We start from the raw sequence: 23,683 nt of genomic DNA, 5'->3' as shown, positions 1-23,683 counted from the left end.
AGCCTGGCTGTCTCACCTTGCTCTCTGTTGCTGTCAGAGCTGACCAGGGTAAACATCCATCAAGCTAATGATGTCCCTGCAGCAGAACTGAGTGCAGGCTGTCAAAAGCAGCTAAGAAGCACAGTAAGTACTTGACCTGTCAAGCTCCCTGCTAGCAGCCCCCTGCCTAGGGTTGGGGATGTTCACATCATCTCCTTTGGCACAGCAGCTTACAGGTGCCTTAAATTTAGTTCAAGGCTGCCTGTGCATTCATGCAGGCATGCTCTGGTTACAGGGTGTATACCCTCCCAGGGGAGGGTTCTACCTACAGTTTGGGAAAGAGGATTTCCTACTGCTGACACGCAATACCATGCCTCCTCCTAAGCATGGCAAAATGGTGCTTTTGTCATGTGGTTTTGGATTAACCCAAATGGGAAAAGCTTCTTATATCACTTACCTGGAAGTTAGAAAACCTGACCTATAGTGCTCTTCATGCTATTGAGGTAAAAAGGATTAAGATAGAAGTAGCGTATGTGGAGTGAGAAAATATCAGGGTACACCTCTGCTCATTTCAAGATGCAGCTACTATCAGTGTTTGTGTTTGTGCTTGTGCTTCTACACCTTCTATTTTGTTATATTTGAAGTGTAAATCAACTTGTCATACAATTCCCTAAGGATAAGTCATTGATAAGTTTATTTGTGGAAAATCATTACAGAATATTTAAAATAAATGCAATAAAAATGCTCTTTGATGAAGAGTTTAGAAAAGTTCTATAATCCTAGTTCTGAAAGACATATTGGCAAAATGCATTATATTCAAAGGAGGGAAGGGGATTAGATTTTGCATTTGATGTGATCAGCTAGGTTCTGAATTGATTCTTCATTTTAGTGACGGTGCCTTTCCAGCTGCCTTTTCAAAGTATTGATTTCAATTAAAAAAAAAGGCCTATAGAGGACTAAGCTTCCTGGAAATACCACAATTGAATTCACAAGCTTCTTAACATTCTTTTTATATCCTGAAGATTTAATCAGTGTATTTTTGTCTTTAGCCAGCAAGTAATTTGGCATTAGCACTTCACCTGATTTAGATCGGTTGAAAAAGACTCCTGATTTATGGTGAGCATAAGGGGGAGAATCTAAAATTGTAGACTGACAGCCTAAATTTAGGAAAGGCAACAGAAAGCATTGTAGTCAGAGCTAATGGCATTGTGGGAACAGGGTACTGTCAGGTGTTTCAGTTCTTAAGCAGGACTCCCATATTTTGTGATGATAACAACCATGGTGGCCAAATTCTGCTTTCAGTTTTAACTGTGAAAACCCACAGGACTCTTCAGCCTTACTGTAACTTATGTTAACATCAATAACAGCAGGTTTTTCTCCTTTTTTCCTTTTTTAATATTTAAAATTCTTTGAAAACTGGCCTGTTCAAAAAAGATTTAAATATTTTCAGTCTTTCGGATAGAAATAAATTTCTATTTGGATTTAGAGCCTCCAGGACTAATTTGGAATATAATTATTCTGCAACAAATTGTTTGTGAGTTTATGAATTAAAAATTTCAGTTAGAATTAAAGTTTTCCTGGTAATAAAAAATGGGCAATAGAGCCGGGAAAAGCTGAGATGTGCAAGGCCTTACTTTTTAGATCTGATAGGATATTGTAAGCGATGTCTATAACTTTAAAACATTTGGGTCAGATTGGAGAGGTTTGCTATGCCATGGTCAGGGCAGAGCCTGAATCAAAAGAATCAGAAAGAAAGCTGTCAAATGTACACTACAGAACATTAAGATAGTATCTACAGAGGGAAAAGAGAAGGTGTGAGATTTCTTTGTTGCAGAGAAAATGTGTCTGAATCTGACAAGGACTCAGAGATGAGGGTGTGACAAAGGGCAGACAAATAGAGGGGGTCACAGGCAACTGGGGTGATGGGTTTTCAGGTGTCATCCTTGTGAAATCAAATTCTAAACACAACTCAGTGTTGGATAAATAGAGAGGTATAATAGATCCTACTTTTAATATGAGGTTACACGAGTAGCTGCTGAATTCCAAACTGGAAGCAATGTGTATCTTATCTCCACGTGTCATGGGTTTGGGTACTGCACGTGCCTGTGTGACTAATACAGTATATCCAAGTGTCATCCATCAGCAGTGAACACTGAGACAGGAGAACAAGAGCACTGAAAACTGAGGTCTTGAATTCTCATCCAGGGAAGGATATTGCTATCTTTTTTAAAATAGTCTATTCAAAAAGGCAATTCTGGAACTGATGCAGCACTTTTTTTTCTTTACTTGAAGAGGATTCTCAGGATGATTTCATAACATTAAGGTATATTTGCTGCAAACAGATGAAAGAGCTTAGCTGAAATGAAAACACTGAATAGAGACCATACTTGGCTACACGAGGGAAAAATAATCACTGCTTCGTTCACGTGCATCCATAAAATGCTAGAGGATAGATGCAAGTAATCTATTTGCAATTTCTCACACTTGGTAGATATTTGTGGTTTGTCTAATTTAGAACTGTCTTATAAAACTGTCTCATAAAACTGTCTCTTAACAGAAAATGGTAAGTACATATCGTCAAAAAATATTTGCATTATAAAAACCTGCTTTTAATTTTCAAGTGGTTGTGGGACCAAATTTTTTTAATTGCACAGGAAGCTCAGACTAATTTCCATAAAGCCAATCTTGTGCCAGAACCAAACAGACAGAAAGAGAGGTGAAAATAAAGCTCACTCTGTTTTTTCTTACTTCACAATCAGTGACATTTCCAAAATAATTTTAGCAATATATATTTATCAAATTTATCAAGTTAAAAGATGTGAGGGGCATTCAGACAGTCAAGATGAGCATTCTTGGATTTCTGAAATGACTGGAGACCTGACTACATAATGAGAAGAAGAAAAGCTTGGATGCACGAACATCTTTAGGAGAAGATTATCTTTAATCTATGCTCATGTGGAAGATAAATGTTTCTCTCAGAGCCTTCATGGGGACACTATAGTTGAAACATAGGAACTATTTCAAAAGGTTGCACAATCCATGAACATTCCAAGTGCATGCTGGAGGATGGCTGTTGTGTTCCATAGCCTCGGGCCCTGACACATAGGGCTGTACACAGACAAAGCAACAACAAAGGTCCTGCTGCCAACAGCCAAAAGCCTGCAGCGTCGGGTCAGCATCTCTAACCTGCAGCTACAATCATATGACTCAAAGGGATTGATTTTCCATAGCCCAGGTGGGTGACCATCAGTGGCCTTAATGCATATGTGAGAATGCTGAGACAAGTTTCACTTTTACCAGAATATTGCTGTTCTACTCCCCTTTACTGTTCTACTCCCCTTTACTACTCCACCCCTATGCTGGACCATTATTCTGTGCCATAATAAGGAAAATGAGGGGTGTTATGGGACCCTTCTCTTTTGTTTAAATAAACTGCTATTTTGGCCCAGTGGTCTGTGGAAACACATCAGCGCTGTTGGTCTAAGCCAGTTGTGAAGTAAAACAGCACCTGAGCAGCTTGACCCTGTTTTATTTTACAGCCTCCAGGAGGGACAAAAGCCACCTCAGCAATGGCTCCATAAGGCAAGGGAGGGAATTCACGAGCACTATTAGCAGTTTTTCTTACCAGACTGTTCCAGTCAAGGTGACAGGGAAACCAATAAACATGTACATCTGTCCGCTGCAACAGACGCTGCACAGTTGGAGTGAAGGAAAAAAGTAAATACATAACTCTTTACTATGAGGGTGGTAAGGCACTGAAGGAAGGTGCCCAGAAAAGCTGTGGACGCCCCTTCCTTGAAAGTGTTCACAGCCATGTTGGATAGGGCCCAGAGCAACCTGGTCTAGTGGAAGGTGTCCCTGCCCAGGGCAGGAGGGCTGGAACTAGATGATCTTTAAGTTCCCTTCCAACCCAAAGCATTCTGTGATTATATGACAAATACACATCAGAAAGTATCAGTGAGAGCTATAGTACATGCAGCAGTAAAGCAGGTAGTTACCAGCATTAACTTTTATTTATGTAAATAGTCCCAGTGGAGTGAACATGCTATGGGCTTTGTTGTTGTAAGGCTCTAAAAACTAGTTCAGAGTGACTAACCACAGTATTTTAACGTGAACAGTTGGTGAATTATTTTTGACCCAGATGGTAACAGGGCCCCATCAAATGTTTTGTTTGACTCATGCCAGCTGAATGGCTATGCTAATGATGCTCTCATGTTACATGAAAAAATGGTTTACAGGTTTACATGATTTAGTATAACTCCCTGTAGATCTTGGCACAAGAACTACTTTCCTGATTTTTTAGTGGAGTGTCTCAGTGGCTTATCTATTTTCAGCTCTTTGCCATTACCTGTCATAATACTGTGCATGATGGGAACGTGCCAAGGGATGCAATGTCACATTTATAATTGTTAATATATAACAGGGCAGATATCCAAAGTGATAAGTATTTTAGAAATAATAAAACTTTTTTTTCTTTTCATATTTGTTCTCCAGCACTTTCCATTTTATAGGATGCTTGTTCTACTTCTCATGTCCTTGTTGTCAGTTGCTGAAATACTTCTTTGTAGTGGCCACAAAATAAGGAGCAGTATATCACTAGTCATCTGTAAACCTTAATTTAAAAATCTGTGCTTTGGAAGCTGGTTGTCAAATCTGTTAAGCCTTCTTCTGGCTTGCAGTCATGTTTTAAACAAATACAGTTTTTCTCTGCTAAATGTTTTTAATTGCTTGCAGAGCTTATCAGCATCTGCAGAGGTAAAATACTTCAACTCCCTAGTGAGCTGCATCATTTCCAGTTAGTTCCATGTCTTTTGATAGCAATCCCACGTGCCTAGGATGTGATCTGCTAAACACACATAGATGGTAAGCAAAATATGCACATGCTGAATGATCATCTGAGAGGGAGGAGGAATCTGTTTTAAGCAAGTGCATTTACAAGTCAGTGAAAACTCCATTTATAGGCAATGGAAAGAAACCATCCCCTCCAGAGCACCCAACATGTCTGTTTAAGACAAGTGAGATCACTTTCTCTCTCTGGGTACCTGGAAAGTCGCTGTAAGGAGAGATTATGTTGCATGCTCAGGTCTGACTCATACTGATCAAGAGGTATGATTAATAAATTCTATTAATTTAGCCATAGACTGTTAACTGACATGTGGCCCAGTGTTTCTTAATGAGATTATGTTCCACATTCAGAGTTGAAAAATTAACAACTGGATAATCCCTTATTAAGCAGGAATGGTTCTTACAAGTCTGAAAAATTATCATTCACAGCACATCAGTAAAATATAACCTTAGTACCAACCAGACATCGGGAAGCCAAACTGATCCTGGAATATAGAGAAACTTTGGACCCAAATCTGGAAACATAAGTCACATTTGAGACCCTCTTTTGCAGTAGCCAATTAAGCATGTCCCATAGTCTCATGGTATTACTTAAAAGAAGTATATGGATTACTTTGTCCCTTCCGAAAAGCTAGGTCCCTGTATACCCACACATCGTTCTTTTTTTTTCATTTCAGTGTTCACTTCAGCACAATCAGTCATTAACTGTGGTTGTATGGTATATATTACATATGTTCAAATCCGTACAAAGACTATTTTTTGCATCTATAATTGAATTGATACAGAGCAGTTCTCAGCAGGAAACTACTCTGTATAGCATATATTTTGTATAGTATACCAAGTAGTATAGAATACATATAGTATACAAAATACTATGTATTTTTTATTAGCTGTACAGCTGCCTTCAGAGCAGTATGTGGATTTACCTGAACTAATAATTTATTTCCCTAAGAAAAGAAAAAATGGTAACTGACTGACTTATATTTTTGAAAAAATATATACAGGACTGTGTGCTAGATTTCTACTCTCTGGTAGACTATAAATAATATTACTTCTTTACAAAAGTAAAGATACATTTCTGTAGATTTTAAAAATATATGGATTTTCTGTACCAGGGTAGAAAATCTCAATACCAAACCATAAGAGACAAATCATAACTATAAAGTGCAGAGGAAAGGATGTTTACAAGAACTGAGAAAGCAGAAAAAGTCTAAGAAGCCTTAGGCTTTATCCTATAAACTACTTATTTGTGTGCTTCATATACTACATTCATAAAAGATGGCCTGAACCGTGGGATATCTCCTCATCAACATGCGAGAGACCCTCCACAGAGTAGGGAGTTCTTCACATCCTCACTCATGGGGAGAGATAATTCAGTGAACAGATCCCTACGAAATAAACTGGCCAAAGCTGTGGATCACTCCCTAAACAGTCCAACCTTTCCAAACAAGGACCTGCTGAAGGAGCCATGGACACAGCGCAGTGCTGTTCTCCCCTGGTGCTGCTTATCCCTCCTGCTGGAGGAGGAGAGGGGCAGCACTCATTGTAGCAGCTGGCGATCTAGGCACCAAAAATACTCAGGAGGAAACTCTTGTGCCAGCCTGGTGCTTTCCAGAGGCGGATGAGTCCAGATGGGGATGTTACAGGGGAGACTGAATCTGACAAGGAAACCTGGGCTCAGCAAGGCCTGCACAGCTCCAGGAAGGCAGCTGCTCTGTCATCTCGGGTGGATGCCTGTCTGCGAGAGGAACCGGAGCTGTGACATGGCTCCCGCCCCTCTCTCAGCACCAGCTTGAACCAATGCCTCATACAGGTGCTGGACGAGGGCACCATTTCCCAGAGGCACCGTCTCCCTTCCCTGCTGTTCCTGAGCTCCCACAGGCTCCCACCCTTTCCCAGCGGCACCACAGGGTGTCACCCTCGGCCCGGGCCGCCAGCGCGGGCGCTCCGGGCAGGCAGCGGGATCCTGCTCTCCCCGGGGCTCCCGGCCACCAGAGCTGCAAAAGTGACTGCACACAGCTGCAGGACACGCCTGGGGACCCTGCGCTGGCACTGCGTGCTCCCGTTCCTTTGCAGGACAGCCAGAAGCCACCACATTTCAGTCTCTCCAAGAAGACACCGACCTTTCAGAGCCCGGCCTGACTCTCAGGCAGTTGCTGGACAGATTTTACATATTTGGATTAATTGTCTGAAGCTTGCTATTTCAGATATGGCCGTGTCGTCCCCCCACCGTTTTTGGAATGTTTTGGAAGCATTTTTGCAGAAATTTTCCATAACCAGGCCTAGCCAGCATGGAAAATTTTATCCTGATCTTGAAATGTAGGCCTTCAAAGCTGAAACTGCAGCTGTGGGGAGCATCAGAAAGCATTTTTACTGTAAGCTGTCATACCAGCCCTATCAGGGTAACTACAGCCACGTGGTATCACATAAACATCTGTAGATCTGGTACTGCAGTTAAATAGGAACATAATTTTATGCAATATTTCATTTCTCTCCTTAGAAGAGTCCAGATGGGGCTGCATTTATCTGGCCTACCTTTAGGTACCCCAGGTACGATGCTGGATTTAGGGCCACTAGCCAAAGCTCTTTTCTGAGCAGGGTCCCTCATTTTTGCACCTATCTGTATAAATGTTTCACTAGAGATGCAAGGCTGTACTAAAATCTTGGTTTTTTCCATTAATTTCTCCAGGCTTGTTATAAGTCTACAGAGGATAGGCATAAACTACTTTTTAAGAATTTTTTTGGGGGAGAGACAGGAATCTCCTGCTTTATTTGCTTATGATCCAGTCTGTCCTCCAGCCTACTGAGTATAAGGAGCACAAGAAAAATAGTCACTAAGAAGTTTCTCTTATCTCCCTAAGGCTCATGAAACGGTTCATGGCTTTTGGTACACGGAGATAAGTGGCACATACTAAACCACGTGAGATATCTGCATTTAGGTATTAAATTTTTTTGCATGTATTATCAATACACTCCACCCAAGGAGCATATGAAAGCCCAAGCATGCTATGCTCACTGTGCAGAGTACAATATAATAAGTGTTTGAAGTTTAGTTGCATTGACCATTCTGCTAAATAAAACTATTCAAGCTGGTGGTGGTTACCGCACTGCCACCAGCAAAAAGTGTGGATGACTACTTCCATTTTACAAATGTGTGAAATTAAACTACAGATTCAGGTCTTAGTCAAAACAGCTCATAACACCTATGTCACCTGTGATTTCAGGAATGCTAGCACTTTGCGTCTCAGTGCAGAGACTTTTTTCTAAAGGAAATACAGATCTTATAGACACAGAATTCCATAAAACAAACAGAACAACAAACCCAAAACCCAGGTGACTTCCACAGATTACTCCTACAGGCATGACTGTAATACATCAAGATCGGCGAGATTAAAATCATGGACAACTTTTTCCCCTTTCCTACACCAAACAATTGAGGTGGCATGTGTTGAATATTCATTGCTAGCAGTTGCAGACTTTTGCAGAAAACAGCAGCAGCATAATAAGCCTACGCATGGCAGAACATTTAGAATTACAATCAGACATTGTTTTTTAAAAGGAACCCATTAAAATAATACCCTACATCTTGGCAGAGATGAAAAGCACATGATGTACACCTTTGAGTCACTGAAGTTTTATAGTTCTTCGCTATTAATTGCTCCAGCGGGTTTTTTCCCCTGAAAACGATAGGCAGTATTTAATGTTCTGTTACCCTGGAGCTGCAGCTCTCTGCTCGCGTATCTGCACACAGCACCTTGCTCATGACTGGGAAATGTGAGGCAAAGATAATGTGTATGCACGGCTTGGTTGCTTGGCAAGTACAGTTTCATTTTCTGTAGAGACAAATTAGCACTATATATTTTAACATCTCTAGTCTACAAAGTCATGGGCACAAAAGATGTTTCGGGAGCATTATAGCAGTGGAGGACTTTGCAGAGCCTGTCAGTGCACTATTCAAAGAGTTTTTGAATGCATGAATTTGAGAGTTTGTTGGGAGTTTGAGGGGGAGGTGACTGCATCTCTTTCAGATAATAACGGGATCTGAAAGGTTTCTTGGCTGCTATAAATTAGCATTTTCAGCTCTGAGTGTGGTCTCCCAGAAACAGTTTATAGCTAAAGCCATACACATTTTTCTGTTCCTACATCGAACGCATAATAAAAGCTGGAAAATTACTGCAGGCTTTTATCTCAGAAATGTAATGAATAGAAATACCACCCCTATTAGCGAATTGCTTACACTGCTGTTATCACAGCAGCCTGAGCAACATTTGGCTGTCCAACTTTTCTCAGCAACTGCTCCTCTGGTTTCTCAGAATCACTAACAACAACTGAAATACCCAATGGATAATGGGAGCTGTAAAGAAGGTGCAGATGCTCAGTTCCTCAGGAAAAAAAGCCATCTATCACCACACAAAAGAAACTGAATAGGATCACCCCAGAAGTGGTTATCGTGCTTCTTGGCCAGAAGACCCTCTTGCAGGCCATCTGGTAGTAGTACTCAGTAATAAAAAACTATTTAACAGTTTTAGGTAAACAGTCAGTTTTACTCCAGCTGCAATCATATGATTTCACAAGAGTGAAGTCCAGCTCCTGAATAGATTTTGGAACACTGGTAAACTCAGGGTACAGTGCACTGCCCTGCATCACAGCAGCAAGGTTAGATGCTCGTGGATGCACTCCCAGCAGGAGCTGTTTCCAAAGTCCCACAATAGTCTGTTTCTAGTGTATGTCTGCAATGCTGTGCTAAAACAGCTCCTGTCTTTGTTACCTAAGGACATAATTTAAGTGTAGCTGTGCCTTGTCCACACCAGAGAGGAGTACCTTCACTTTGCTTGAGGCAAAGAAAATAATTTTGCAGGAATGGGAGCATATGTACCAGGAAAGAACACCCACACTGATACACAATCCCTCTGAACACCCATAGTTGGCAGACCAAGTCATATTCGTGTACTTTGCAAAGTTGTATCCATGGTAAGAATTCTATGGGTGCAGTTTGATGGAATAACCATCACACGCCTAATCAAAATCATCTTAGCTGACTGGCAGCTTGGACTTAATTTTTTTAAAATCCTACTAAAACCTTTGTTTTAAAATAAGACAGAGTTCATGGAAGTATTTTTCAGGATTTTACTGCAAACCTATGGGTCTGGTCACAAAAAATATGATACATATAACCATGTTAATTATATTACATTACAATGATGGTATACATTACAAGTAAGTCTGTAAGTTTAAATATACATCTAGAGTTACAACTGAATGTACAGATCTTTTTTACAATACATACAATCAGGAATGAAAATCCCTCAAACCCCAAGACCATAAATAATGCCCATTTTACAGATGATATATTTTAAACTAAAAGAGAAAAAAATAAAATAAGAAAAGAAACCAACAGCTTTGACCGACTGCAGCTGGGGCATTTTGGTCCATAAAAACCCTTTCTAAAAATAGAAATCTTTTTTCATAGCAGCAATGCTTTCTTCAAGCATTTGGATACAAGTAATTGTGAGCCCATTTCAATAATTTTAGTTAACAGTATAGATTTACAAAAGAAATTTCAAAATTACACTTAATTTATCTTCCAAATATGGAAGAAACAAACAATGCCCCACATTGTGGTATCCTGCAAGTGTCACACTGATGCTTTAAACTAAGTCCATCTGTAGTACGCAGACCACACGCATACCATTTGTTCACATAGTAAACCCACATAAATGAACTGAGAAACACACTCTGCAACAGGGAAAGCTTTGGAGCTCACAAGATCTCATCAGAAAAAAGGCACATTTCATAAAATCCATATCACGTTCAGATAGATCTTCAGGCAAGGCTTTTCGAGCACGATTACAAAACAGCTTGTTCTTACTCCTACGATCTGCCATAGCAGTCTATGGCAGCAGTCATGTTATTTCTTTCCCAAGGAGACAGCACCACTTTGGGGGAAGAACAAATGGAAATGAAAAGCCTGTAAAGCTCATTTAGAGAGTGATGTGCTCTTCAAAAAAGCTTCCAGCAAACAGTGTAGTTGAAATTAAGGCTGCAAAGCTGCCATGGTGGAAATGTGCAAATTCTCTTTCAAGGTGACTGGTCAACTGGCAGTTCCACCAGAAGGCCAAACAAAAAATAAAAATAATAGTTATTATTATTAAAAAAGAATAAAAGAAAAATGTTCACAAGAAAGAGTCCACGGGTGGGGCATACGAGAAGCCCAAAAAAGCCTCAGCGGCTTCTTTGACGCTGGCAGTGATGAGGATGCTGTCTGGGGACTGGCCAATGGAGTTAGGGACTGGCTCATCTGTAAACTCCGGATCAAAGTGTCGCAGGTCACTGGGGCCACTCTGTGGAAAGGACAGAAAAGGAATTTAGACCCAAAGATTTTTCTGAGAGCACAATTCAATTCAATATGGAGAGAAGCACCCTTGCACAGAGACTCACAGTGTTATCACCTCAGGCCCACTGTTTAGCAGCCTTTGACAGTTTTAGTTTGGCCATTTTGTATCCTGTTGCACATTTGTCTCACTAAAAACAAGATGATTTGATTTAGTATCGCTACCCTCCACTAAGCTCATGCAACAGAAGCTAAATGTAAACATGCCACTCTGCACACAGCAGTTTGCATAGCAGGACTTTGATCTCGTAGTTATTAAATGAAGTTTATAAAATGCTCAGGAAATGATGGAGAACAACCTCCACAACCTGATCCCTCACTTAACACATGTTAGTATCTGACAAGCCAATTGTAACTCTGCCACAGGGAAGCCACTTGTTCCCTATACCTTAACTTCCCCTTTGGCAAAATGGGGAGGCTGGGCATTATTTTAAAATTGCCATGCATATGAAACATGTGAGACAACAAAAAAAAAACCAGCCAAATTCAGATGGATCATCAGCAAAAAGTCAATTACCACCTATTTTAACTTTATTGTGGTCAGACACGGGGGAAGGAAAGTTGCATTCCCTAAACACAGCCATCCGGCACTTGCACCTGGCTCCTGGGCACCCCACAAAGACAAGGGGTAGAAAGACACTCTCCATGCACTCTATAATTAGAAGTGATACGTACCACATTTGGGTTAAAAGGGGGTGTAATCTTCTTATTAATGAGATCATCCCAGTTAATTGGGGAGAAGAAGATGTGATTCTTAATCTCCATCTGTTAAGAGACAGAGAAAAATAGATTAATTCAAACCCAAGTTAATGTAAACAGTACAGCCCAGTCATCCTCCAGCACTGCATGTGGGCACTGGCCAGTTTGCACTTACAAAGTCCTCCTTGGCACCAAGTCTCTTTGTCCTGTCCTTCTGCAAGAGGCCTTCCAGGAGATGTCTAGCTGAGTTGGTTATATTTGGCTTCAGCTGCAAGGGTTTGTTCAAGATATTGTCGTACATTTCTGCAGTGTTTCTGCTGTAAAAGGGTGGCTGTGGGAAGCAGAAAAGGAGGAGTTATTGAGGCTGACAGGCAGGCATGGGGTTTCTTGTGGGAAAAGGTCAAGTAAGCTAGTTTAATCTGTCATGAAGGATTTGTTGCTTACCAAGCCATAAAGCATCTCGTACAGGACTGCTCCAAGGCACCACCAGTCCACAGTCCGGTCATAGGGCTGCTTATGGAGAACTTCAGGAGCAAGATACTGTGTAAGAAAAGGGAAAGAGCCATGTGAGCCACAGGGATCTTTACAATCAAGAAAGCCTTCTCATTCATGAATAAAAGCAGCTTACTGAATCCCAGCAACATTTAAGCTAAAGGAAAGCTACAGTATTTTTACAAATGGGCAGAGGCTTGAGAGCTGGTCTCTCCTGCTCAGCAAGCTCCATGCACCCTAGATGTCCTCACTGGCAGCCCTATTATTAGAAGGCCCGTAATGCTCCCTGCTCATGTAACCAGCCTTACATACACATGGGAGAAGTCAGTTTTCATTGATAACAACGGTCTTATCAATGAAAGCTCTTGCTGTCCCTCTGAGAGCGGGGGGCTGAGGGCTGGTCGTACCTCTGGTGTGCCGCAGAAGGTGGAGGTCGTGCCATTGTGCTCTATGTTTTCTTTGCAGAGTCCAAAGTCAGTCAAGACAATATGCCCCTGTGAATCAAGCAGGATGTTCTCTGGCTTCAGGTCTCTGCAGGAAGAGATGAAAAAGATAAATGTTACAGGAGATGCAGTGAGAATATTTTAGGTGCAGCTGTTTAGAGAAGTTCACTAAGCCACCACGAAATATTAAAAGCAATTCCAAACTCCTACTGAGCTGAACTTTTCAATGCTTATTTAACAAAGAACATGTTTTTTTCTGTACACAAACTGAACAAGGCTGCTCACCGATAAACGATGTTCAGGGAGTGCAGATAGCCCAGTGCACTGGCAATTTCAGCAGCATAAAATCGGGCTCTCGGCTCCAGGAAGCAACGCTCCCTCTGGAGATGGTAGAACAACTACAGGAGACAGAAAGAACAAAGTTGTGTAAACGGCGCCAAAGCCTGTTAACAATGCACTTAATTATACTCAACATATATAGCACAGGAGAACAATAGCAGGAAATGGCCTAAGGATCCTTTGGTAATTCAAAACTTGGCAGGCAGAAACATTGAATCTAGCAACTTCTCCTGCTTGACTTTTCCCCTTGCAACTTTTTTTTTTGTATTTAAAAGGAAGGGTGAAAATGTCTACCTTGCCACCGTGCACATGATAGGAAATACTAAAAATTTTCTTACTGCTTACCTCTCCACCATTGATGTAATCCAGGACAAAATACAATTTGTCTGCAGTTTGGAAGGAAAAGTGAAGCCCAACCAGGAAGGGGTGTTTCACATTTTTCAGCAAGACATTGCGCTCTGACATAATGTGCTTCTCCTGAAAACATCAGAAATAATCCATTAACATTTAGGACACTTGCTTAGTGGTAACAGTAAAAATGTTTTTTGATGAACATTGCAACGGCATTGTGCAGGGCAATTTACCTCTTTCTTCTTCAGGATTGCTTTTTTCTGCAGGACTTTAACAGCATAGAACTGCTCTTCTGCCTTATGCCGTGCAAGGAGGACCTGAAAGTGCATAAAATTGTAGAACTGAGCAATACTGAAATATGGAACAACTTGTAATGACAACCAACAACAAGCCTTTATGTCAGATTCTGAGCACTGCCACATCCCTCTGGTTCAATGTGCAAGCCCCTTGCTGGAAATGCCTGACACTGTTGCCATTCTGGCAGAATTATCTAGCCCAAAGGTACTACATCTACTTTCTTTCTCTTCCAAAAGCAAAGTCTATCTATTCTTCCCAGCACTAGCGGACTGAACTCCCTGGCTCTTCTAGGACTCATTCAAATGCAGCGTCCCTGCTCCTGCACTCGATGTGCTCAGGTTTGGTTTAAGTGACCACCATTCACCAAAAGCAGTACAAACCCCACTCTCCGGTATTTCACAGAAGAGCTCAAGAGTAAATGAATGAAAATAAAAAGTTAAATGAAAATAACAGTTACGCTTACCTTCCCAAAACTGCCTTTTCCAATCACTTTTAAGAAATGAAAGTCTGATGGTTTGGCATGTGGGTTGGATGATGGACCGAGATTGATCTGCTGTGAAGGACTGGGCTAAAAAGATAAACAGAAACCATGCTCATTAAAACAGTTCAGCAGTGAGAGTCTCAACATTTATCTTTTTAAAAAGGATAAGTGACCTTGAAAATAAAGAATAACACTCTTATTGCCACTAAAAGTTGATCTTTAACAGGTATCTTAAACTAATGACTAAGAACCAAACAACTAATGACTAAGAACTAACAACCAAAGCTTACTTAAAAATGCTTGAAGTCTTACATACATGCCATAATAACAACTCATAACACTTTTTAAACATTTCTTTATGTTGAAACAGAAAGTTTCAGTCTAACCCAATTACTCTTTCTTGTTTACATTAGTGTGCTACGAGATTGCACTAATGCAATTCTCATGATGCTAATTTCACTACACTTCTATTAGTGGCCGAACTGATGTTCTAAAAACGTCATACTGAGTAAAATCTACTTACCGGAGGAGAAGGATTAGCATTCATAAGTTCAGGCTCTTGAGGCTGAGAGATTTTCAAGATAGACTGAACTTCAGGGCTGCAAGGATAAGAGCACACATGATTAGGAGTTACCAGGAGCAGCACAGGCAGATCTTTCCGCCAGAGGGCAAGCATGTATTGCTGAAGAGTTCTGGTCGAGCCTACTACAGAAGGCAACCAAAACAATCTATTTGATTTTTCTATGGGTAAATTTTCCTAATGACAGAAAGTTCCATCATGCAAAGAAATTTATATACTCTTAAGTACAGCACAAAATAGGGACAAGTCACTAGAAGTCTCTGACTTATTTGTTCCAAACCCAGCTCATGGAGATGGTTGCGAAGTGACTAACACCTCAACAAGACAAATAAACTCTTCCGTAACAGTAATGCCGGAGGAATTACAGTAAACAAACATTATTTTTAAACTAGATCTCCCAATATCTAATCATATTTGTGACTGAAACCCCCCGCTACGATTTCTGACACTTACTGCTTGCATGCATAGGAGTTGGTGGCTATCTTCTGAATGAAATCGTTTAGTCCCATTCTTCTCTGCTTCATGAAAGCTATAAAGTAAAAGGAAAGGAGAAACAAAATCGTTAAGCCACCCTGACAGAAAAATCACAGCCCCTTGAGCATCTTCGAAGAAGTCCCCACGCCGCTCACCGATGAGGATGGCCACCATGCCCCTCATCTTCGAGTAAGTTAAGGTAGGACCAGACGCCTCAGCTGCTTTCACGGTCATTTTGAAGCGAGAGGGGGCTCCACTGCCAGAGCACAGCACCACCAGCTCCCAGCACCGCACTAGCTCGGAGAGGCGCCCGACGGCGTTTAAGTGGCGGCGGTGATGGGCGGGACCGGGGCGGGGCGGCGACGATCGCGCCCCCCTCGACGTCCTTGGGGGGGCGGCCAGTGGCCGCCTCGGGGACGCCGAGGGTGGGAGGGGAAGGCAATCGTCGCTGTCTTTACTACCGCCCTACCTTGGGCGCAACCCTCAGGGGAGCCCCCACACAGTACCTTGCCTCAGGATGCCGAGCATCCACAGGCAAACGAATCAAATCCTTTTTTTTTTCCCCTTGACAGCAAACTCGCGTAACCCCGACTTTCTCTCTCCCCCTCCCCCCCTTTTTTCATCCGGCTCTACTTATTTTACGGTTATATAAAGTTGAAATCTGGCTCTGTCTTTAGGACGACCACCTTTTCCCGAAAGTGTGGGTGTCCCCCCACCACCCCGCAGCCTGCGTCCGCTCCCGGTCCCGCCGCACCGGCTGAGCGGCGATAAGGGACGCTGACGTCTCCCTCAAGGAGCCGCAGTGACTCAGAAGAACAAAATTTCCTGCCCGGTTTTCAATAAAACAAACAAATGTCCCTTCTGTGCACTGCCCTAATCCTGGCTGGGACATAACTAAAAGGAAAAAAAAAAAAGTATTTTTTAATGCCAAAAAGGGAAACAACGGGGAAAAAATACTCCGTTCTCTGAACTAGGAAGAGAGAGCAGAAATCTGCTTCTATAAAAGATGGGGAGATGACCCAGGGCTGGACAAGTGCAGTAACCGGGGGATGGGGGTGAGAAAAGGAAACAGTCCCGCTCTGCAGATTTTGTTTTTACTGTACACGGTCATTTGGGAACACCGTGTACCAGGGATTTAATGGCTCAGTCGCTTCCCTACGGGCGCGCCGGGGGCACACCGGGAGCTCTGGTGCATGCACGATGCCCAAGGTGAAAGGATGCATCCGGAGCCCTCCTCCCGGGGGACACGGGAAGGAGCACGGCCGCCCGCCAGGCTCCCCCGCCGGGGCACATCCCCACCCGCAGCCCTGGCACGGGTCAGGCGCGTCCGGGGCTGCCGAGCTCCTGCGCCCTACAGGCGGCTGGAAGTTTCCACCCGACGGGGTGTTATTCATGCGCGTGTTTCGCCTCGCTGTCTGAACGAAAGGCGCTGGGTTGCGGCCAGCGCCTCCAGCTGCAACCTGCCCCCGTCCTCCCCCCACCCGGAGATCGTCTTTTTACTCTTTATTTTCTTCTCTGTGCCCGATGCTGCTGCCTCCCCCCTCAAGCACTGCCGGCCGCTGGGTGGCATCCCTTGGCAGCCGCTGCACCCTCCGCCTCGGGGGGATGGCGAGCACGGCAGCCGGCAAAGGCAGCAGCGCACCCTGAACAGCAAGATGAGCTGTGCAAAGGTGAGCTGAAGAGCCGGAGAGAGAGACCCCTGCCACTTGGGCACGGGTCTTTCAAACGCGCTGCAAAGGCGTTATAGGGAAAAAGCAAAGAGGGAGGATTGCTGGCTCCGCTCCGAGCCTCCGGTGGCCTTCCCGGATCAAGGGGCCCTTGCCCGGCCCCGCCGTCCCGGCTCGGGGAAGTGGAAGGGAGCCGGCGCCAGGGAAGGAAGCGGCGACGGGAGAAGCAAGGAAATGCCGACTGCAGCTGGCGGGGCTCTAAGTTTTCCCACTTGTGGCTTTCCTCACTCTGTTACACATAGAAATTGCCACTCTCATTAATGTAAGTGGAGAACAACAACAAAAAAATTCCCACAATAAACTTTGGGATTTAAAACTATCCTCAAAAAATCCCCCTTGATAGATTGAAAGATGCAGACCGTTTTCTCTGCTCCTTCGTACTGTTTTCAGAGTACTGCTGTTAAAAACCACTCGAGATTCACAGTTTAGAGGGTCACCAGAATCCCCGTCCCCTGTCCCCTGGCATCTCCAGGCTACATGACGATGTCCCCCCGCCACGTTCCTGCCGACTCTGCAGAGAGGCAAGCGGCTCCCAGCCCCCGGGCAGCCTCGGGCACAACCCACCCGCAGTTCTGCACAGCTTGCCAGAGGCTGACACCCACTGCCGTGCTCCGGGCTTAGCCGCGGCCCCACACACCGCCCGCAAGCGCCCCCGCTCCAGCCGGCTACACCAGCGCCCTCGCCCCCGCTCTGCGTCGCTCTTTTTGCAAGGACTCCGCTGCTCTCGCCAAGTCACCTGGGCTCTGTTCGTGCCAAGCGCTGCCTCGGCTGTCCCCCGCACGCACCCGCCTGTATCCCCCGCTGCATCGCTGCGCGGGGACCCCGCTGCTGGGAGGGTTCTTTTCCCCGCGGAGAACAGTTCTCCTGGCAGGGCGGAGCGGTGAACCCACCTTTCAGCGACGACTTCTCCTCTTTGCCCCTCATCTTGCTGCCAGCCGGGACCCCGGGCGCGGCGCGGCGGCGCGGAGGCTGTGCCTGGGCTCCCGCTCCCGGCCGCTGCTGCGATCCCGAATAACTCCCCTTCCTGGCCGGGCGGCCCGCAGGCAGGAGGGAGGCGGCGAGGGCGGCGAGGCCGGCCGGCGCTCCCGCTGACCCCTTTATGGACGCACTATCGAGGGCGGCTGACATGCGGGAGCGTTATAAAGTTCAGCACGGGCCGCCCCGCACACTCTGCCCCGTTGCAACATCACCCTCAAAATTACTGTAATCAGCGCGCACACAAACACACGCACGGGCGGAGCGGGGCGGGGGGGCCGCTCCGGCCCTCCCTGACCTGCCGGCCGCGGCCGGCCCTGCCCCACGGAAGCTTGCGCTGCCCACGCTCCCCCGGCCGGGGCGCGGTGCGAGCACCCACGGCGCGGCCCTGCGCCCCCTCCCCTCTCCTCCGGCACGGGCAGGGGCGGGGCGGGGGCTGCTGCCCGCGGGGGGCGCGCCGCCCGCCGCCCGGCCCGGCGCCGCGCACCCCGGCCGCGCCCCGCCGCGGGAAGCCGCTGTCCCTGCCGCTGTCCCTGCGTGCGGCACACACCTGCTGCCTTCCGCGCAGGGCCCTCGTAGCAGCGATGTCCTTAACGTGGGAGGAATGCCACCCAAGGGACGAATTATTATCATTTTATTAGTTAAATTTAGTTCAGCGTTTTAAGCTGATGAACAGAGTTCTCCAAAGCCTGGGGTGTCCTAAAGTTGCGTTTTTAAACTTTTCCTAACCATGACGGCAGCAAGCCTCAAGAGTTAAAAGGCACGAGAGAACACGAGAAAGGAACAAGTAATCAAAGATCCCATTTCTCAGATGCCGAGTCTTACAGGAGAGCATCAGAATATCTCAATAAATTGCATCAAAAATTTGTAGAGACAATGTACAGCTAAAAAGTAAATACAAGAAAAGAATCAAAGAATCACAGTGATGTTCCACACTCATGTTACTCTTCTACCTCAGCCTAAAAAAATTGACAAACTGTCCTGAAATTCTAAATTAAGAGTCTTTCAAAGCAAAATGAATAATAATAAAGAATAAGATAGATGCTGAAAATAGAAGAGAAACTCCACAAACAGAATACTAAAAGTTGATAAAACTCTTTGCCCCAGGATATGCACACTCCAAAAGAATGGGTGAGTTCAAGAATGGATGGACAAATCAGTAGGAAAAAAACACCCAAGATTTAACTACACAGGCAGCATGTCTGACCTGAAATGTTCCTGTACCACAAATCCCTGTAAGCCAGGGATGGGTTGAAGCATATCCCTGAATAGTTGTCTGTTTTTTCCTTCTCATGTAATATTGCAGTATTAGATAATGATAAGTGACCAGCTAACCCAGTAACCCGGACTGACCTGCATGGACTTTGGGCACATACTCACCTTCTGACAATCTTGTACTGCACTTCTGGGTGGCATGATACTGTTTTATTTGTACCACAAAACTCCAGGAACTGCTGCTCACTGGCAAGAAGGAAGAGAACTGATTTGATTTTGTAACCTAATGTGAAGGATTTGGCTCTGCCAAGTATTTGTATTCTATGTACGAGTAGCACTAGGTAAACAGATGCTCATCAAGCTCTTCACCATGACAGCGTTCAGAACAGCCCCGCAGCCGGGCTGTGAGATGCAGAAAGACACAGACTCTGCTGGAACCATGGGACACTTAGGCAGAGGGCAGAGCAGACACAACATGCTGGCTTACTGGTATGGGGCACCCCAGGGTCCTGCTGACTCAGAGATTGGGACATACCTGAAATAAAGCCAGGAGGGACGGGAATTGATTTATCTGAAAGAACAAACAGCAGCTCATCACTAGCGTGGGCCTGTATTGCTCAAAGCACTTCAAAGCACATTCAGCAGTAGTTGAGCTGTGTAAATTCATCTTCCTAGAAAAGTCTCGCTGTTTGGAGGGCTTATTCATCTGTGGTGGGCAGGCAGGCGTTAGTCCTGCCTCATGCTGCTTTCAGGGCACAGAGAAACTTCTCCCTCTTGCCCTTCAGGAAGGTCAGAGGCTTTAGCAGCCCACATGGTAACTAGAACTTGTGAGCTCCCTTCTGATTCTGTACTGGTCCTCATTGTCTGATGTGGAACTCCTTCCTCATCAACTCAATCCTTCAGGAATTCAGTTCTCTGATAGCTTCTGAACTTCAGTTTGGCAATGAATTCAGTGCTAAATAAATGAATTCCTGCTTACTTATCTTGTTGAATCAAGACCTTAGGATGCAGCAGGTTCCTAGAATTACTTGGCTGACTCTGAAAGGAAATTTCTTCAAATTCTGCAAATACTTTCAGCAGTATTTGGCTTTGGGTTAATTAAGTTCAGAGTTTGAACTGCAGGAATGACACAGCCCCCAACTACAGAAGACTCCCTAACAGCATCTGTCTTCTGAAACAAAATTTCAGAAGCTTTTATTTTCCTCCTGTAAATCCTGAACAAAAAGAGCCTTGTAATTAAGTTTTATGTGCAACAGCCAAAACTTTCAGTCAAGACCTTCATGCTTCCCCCAAAAATGGTGTCTATGAGTAGCAGCAAATGGATAAGGAACTGAGTAACAGCTTTAATAACAACCCCAACAGAGATTTTAAATCTGGAGCTTTTGAATGCTGTCAATAGGTCTTCTAGACACTGTTGACAAGAGGTTTATTGACTGAAGCACCTATTGATCTGTAAACATCTAATTGATTTCAGTGTCATATTTTGTGAAATACAAATTTCGAACATCTTTTACTTCCCTTTTCTGATGCTTACAGAGCAGGTTTACTGCACTGTCAATAAGAGGCTTTAGTGCCAAGGGATTATGCTCACAGGATCACAGAGTGATGCAGGGCTGTGCTGAGAAAAAAAAAGTAATTCCCATCCTTGTAGAAACCAGTGGAAAATTACAGCATTCTTTAGATAAACTGACCTCTAGTTAAAATAGCTGATAAACAATGCCCTGACCTCCATTTTAGTTCCCATACATGGATTTGAGTCTAACGCAGTTGTTGTCACTGTGACTTCATGAGTAAATGTTGCAGGTATTTCATCCTGTAGCAGTCAGAGAGGGATGACTGCAGAAAAACCATGTTTGTATGCCTTCCTCTGAGCATGTCTTCCTGGGAGTGTGCCAGCCCAAGGTTAGTAAAAGTCTTTGCAGTATTGTGCAGTCTTTCTAGCTTAGAGTCCTCATAAAACTGCACTGGATGACGACACTTAAATTCATTATTGATATTATGAAATCTAATGTGCTGTGACTGCAGAGAATCTGGTCTTATCAGAACTGAATAGTACTATTATGGAAAAGGAGGTGAAAACATATGATGGAAAAGTGATGAAAAACGAGTCATGAGAAAAAGGAACATTCTTAGTGATGCTATGAGTTCAGTCTGCTGGTTTCCTGTGGTCACAAGGCAGCCTTATGTGAGGAGCTCCAGAATGAGCAGTGTAAGCCTACACTGTCAGCTGACTCCTGCACTCAGACGTTTTCTTCCAAAACTAGTTTTTAAAGGATAGTAGCAGAAGGGCATTCATGCATTTTCTGTCAAGGACATAGTCTGAACAAGTTTCCTTGCACATTTTGCATGAAATACAAATGTCAGTTGAAGTAACCTAGCTATGGGGTCATCTCTTTTTCTCATATCTCTTCATCTAATGTTCCACTATGTGTTGGCTACCATTATATCTCAATGCCCTTTATGTGTATATAAAACCCCTATCATCATGACTGTCATCATCATCAGTTCATTATCTTAAAATAAAAGATCTCTTTAAACCTGTAAGTCCTCCAGCAACATTGGAGATAAGGTATTAAATGATGTAAATAGTGAGACAATTTGTCAAAGAGAGGAATTTTTGCTGGAGAGAAGTTCAGCTGGGTCCTAACTCAAAACAAGTTCGATTCTTGCCAATGTGAAAACACAGGCCTGATAAAGGAAGACACACACTGCCACATGTCAATGTTTTTCCTCTTGGTGATACCATTGTGTCTCTTGCCATTACATTGAGTTTCAACATTCCTTATTATTTGTAGGACTTATTCTTTCAAGAAGTGTTAAAAGGTGTCCCGGAGAGAGGGATACAAAATATGCATGCTGAATAAGGTTTTATCTATAGTGATTAGTTTTTAGTGATTTATAATTTTAGGAGATATTTGGTCCCTTGCAGAACCCAGATAAATGTTGGGTTATTACAGTATTTCTGAGTGTAGATTAATTAGTCTAAGATAGAGAGCAAGGGAAGAAGTGTCAATTTTGCTCTAGGTAACTGGTCCAAAACAGAATAAAAATATTTATCCATTCATAATGTATTTACTTTCCTTAGGTTTTGGTACTCAAGTTAGGCACACCGTCACCAAATGTACCTTCCTTGGTCAAAAGAGCAAATAAGCACCCTGAAGGCAACTCAGTTAATCTGTGGCCTAAACCAGGCAGTGTCTACTCTTCATTTGAAGGAGTTTGGTCTTGAAACCCACAGATACGTAGAGGCTGATTTGAATTACGGATTTTTTTTTCTTATTTCTGAAGATTTACATGTAAAAAAAATATGGAATCACTTTAGAGAATAATTTTGTCAACATACTCTGAGAGAGCTCGTCATTTTATTCCTGACCTTTATATATTTACATAAAAGAAAAAATCCTGTGGCAAGTGCAAACACCATGTATGTTAGCCAGAGCCAGAGATTCCCAACCTTAGTCCAGTTTAGTTATGGACCTGAAAGAATACTTGTAACATTGTTATAACTCTCCATAGTTCTCCTCAAGGTTGAATTGCACATATTGTCTTCCAGCTAGCAGCCCTGTGTGGTTGTGTGTTGCAGTGGATATACAAGACATACCAGTTTTCTTGAAATTAATTGACATTATCTTGCCTTGCACTGTGCTTGATATCATCTCGGAGAGATGTGAAAATATTAGTTCTATTTTACAAAGGTGGGAATTGAACCACAGGGTAGACAATGTGTCTCATCTGAAGGAGATCTGTGGCAGAACCAAAAATTAAATGCAGAGCTAACTTTCTCCCATGCTAGTATCTGGATTAAGATTACTGTACAGCAATATATATTCCATATCTGCCAGCCTTATTTGTAAGGTTTACATGCATTGTAAACACACAGCTTTGGATGGGAAGAGACAGAGCAGGCACTGCAGGCATTTACTGTACCTTGGAGGAATGCCACTGAGATATCTGGTATTACTATAGCCCTGCTCCCTTCCCAGCAGGAGCCACCCATTACAGTGAAAAATGGGAGACTTGGAACACTGGCACCTAAAAGGCTGTTATTCCAGGAAGGACCTGAATCTAGATTTGTGAGGAAGGAAGGAAGTATAACCATAGTCACACTGAACTGGCAACTGGTAGCATCACCTGCCACCATCCAACATGTTGGAAATGCCAGGAAAGTGTTTTTCCCACAGCATATGACCACCACAAAGAATATTACAGTAAGACAAAAAAATCCCACAGCTGTTTCATAGTCAGACACAGAAAGAAAAAGTCACAAACATTCCCAGCATTATTTTCTCTTTTCATTTCCAGATGCCACTTTCAAACCTCACCATTTTCAGTCATTCACTGCACTGTGAATCTCTTCCTAGTGTTCCAATTAGTCCATTTTTTAACAACTTAAGC

General features: G+C 43.6%; 1 protein-coding gene across 3 annotated transcripts; it reads right to left on the bottom strand.

The window, feature by feature from the left end:
* Positions 1-9,937: 9,937 nt before the first annotated feature.
* LOC120501191 (serine/threonine-protein kinase Sgk1) lies at positions 9,938-18,465 on the bottom strand. 3 transcript variants are annotated; one of them, XR_005627240.1, is made up of 13 exons: positions 17,989-18,465; positions 15,351-15,426; positions 14,841-14,916; positions 14,300-14,404; positions 13,773-13,856; positions 13,534-13,665; positions 13,135-13,247; positions 12,814-12,937; positions 12,359-12,454; positions 12,090-12,245; positions 11,891-11,980; positions 11,263-11,346; positions 11,035-11,165 (listed from the first exon to the last, which is right to left on the bottom strand). XR_005627240.1 is itself a non-coding variant. In XM_039707073.1 (12 exons), exons 1-12 carry the CDS (start codon positions 18,224-18,226, stop codon positions 10,998-11,000), a joined length of 1,458 nt encoding a protein of 485 aa, XP_039563007.1. In that variant the 5' UTR covers positions 18,227-18,461; the 3' UTR covers positions 9,938-10,997. The 3 variants fall into 3 exon arrangements, 2 of the variants coding, with proteins under 2 accessions (XP_039563007.1, XP_039563008.1); XM_039707073.1 differs by lacking the exon at positions 11,263-11,346 and having other exon boundaries at positions 9,938-11,165; positions 17,989-18,461; XM_039707074.1 differs by lacking the exons at positions 11,263-11,346; positions 17,989-18,465 and adding an exon at positions 15,527-15,661 and having other exon boundaries at positions 9,938-11,165.
* Between the last annotated feature and the right edge of the window lie 5,218 nt (positions 18,466-23,683).

This window comes from Passer montanus, unplaced genomic scaffold (genome assembly GCF_014805655.1).
Source record: "Passer montanus isolate IOZ18808 unplaced genomic scaffold, ASM1480565v1 scaffold2, whole genome shotgun sequence".
In the NCBI taxonomy this organism is placed as follows: domain Eukaryota; kingdom Metazoa; phylum Chordata; class Aves; order Passeriformes; family Passeridae; genus Passer; species Passer montanus.
Note: the sequence above shows the minus strand (reverse complement) of the source record. Positions and strands in the feature narration are given on the sequence as shown.

Excerpts from the sequence above, each read along its gene's own strand:
- LOC120501191 (XM_039707073.1), bottom strand. The coding sequence starts at position 18,226 with ATGTCAGCCGCCCTCGATAGTGCGTCCATAAAGGGGTCAGCGGGAGCG. Across the intron at positions 15,427-17,988 it reads GGAGAAGTCGTCGCTGAAAG|CTTTCATGAAGCAGAGAAGA; the intron begins GTGGGTTCACCG and ends TTTACTTTATAG. Across the intron at positions 14,917-15,350 it reads AACTCCTATGCATGCAAGCA|CCCTGAAGTTCAGTCTATCT; the intron begins GTAAGTGTCAGA and ends TTATCCTTGCAG.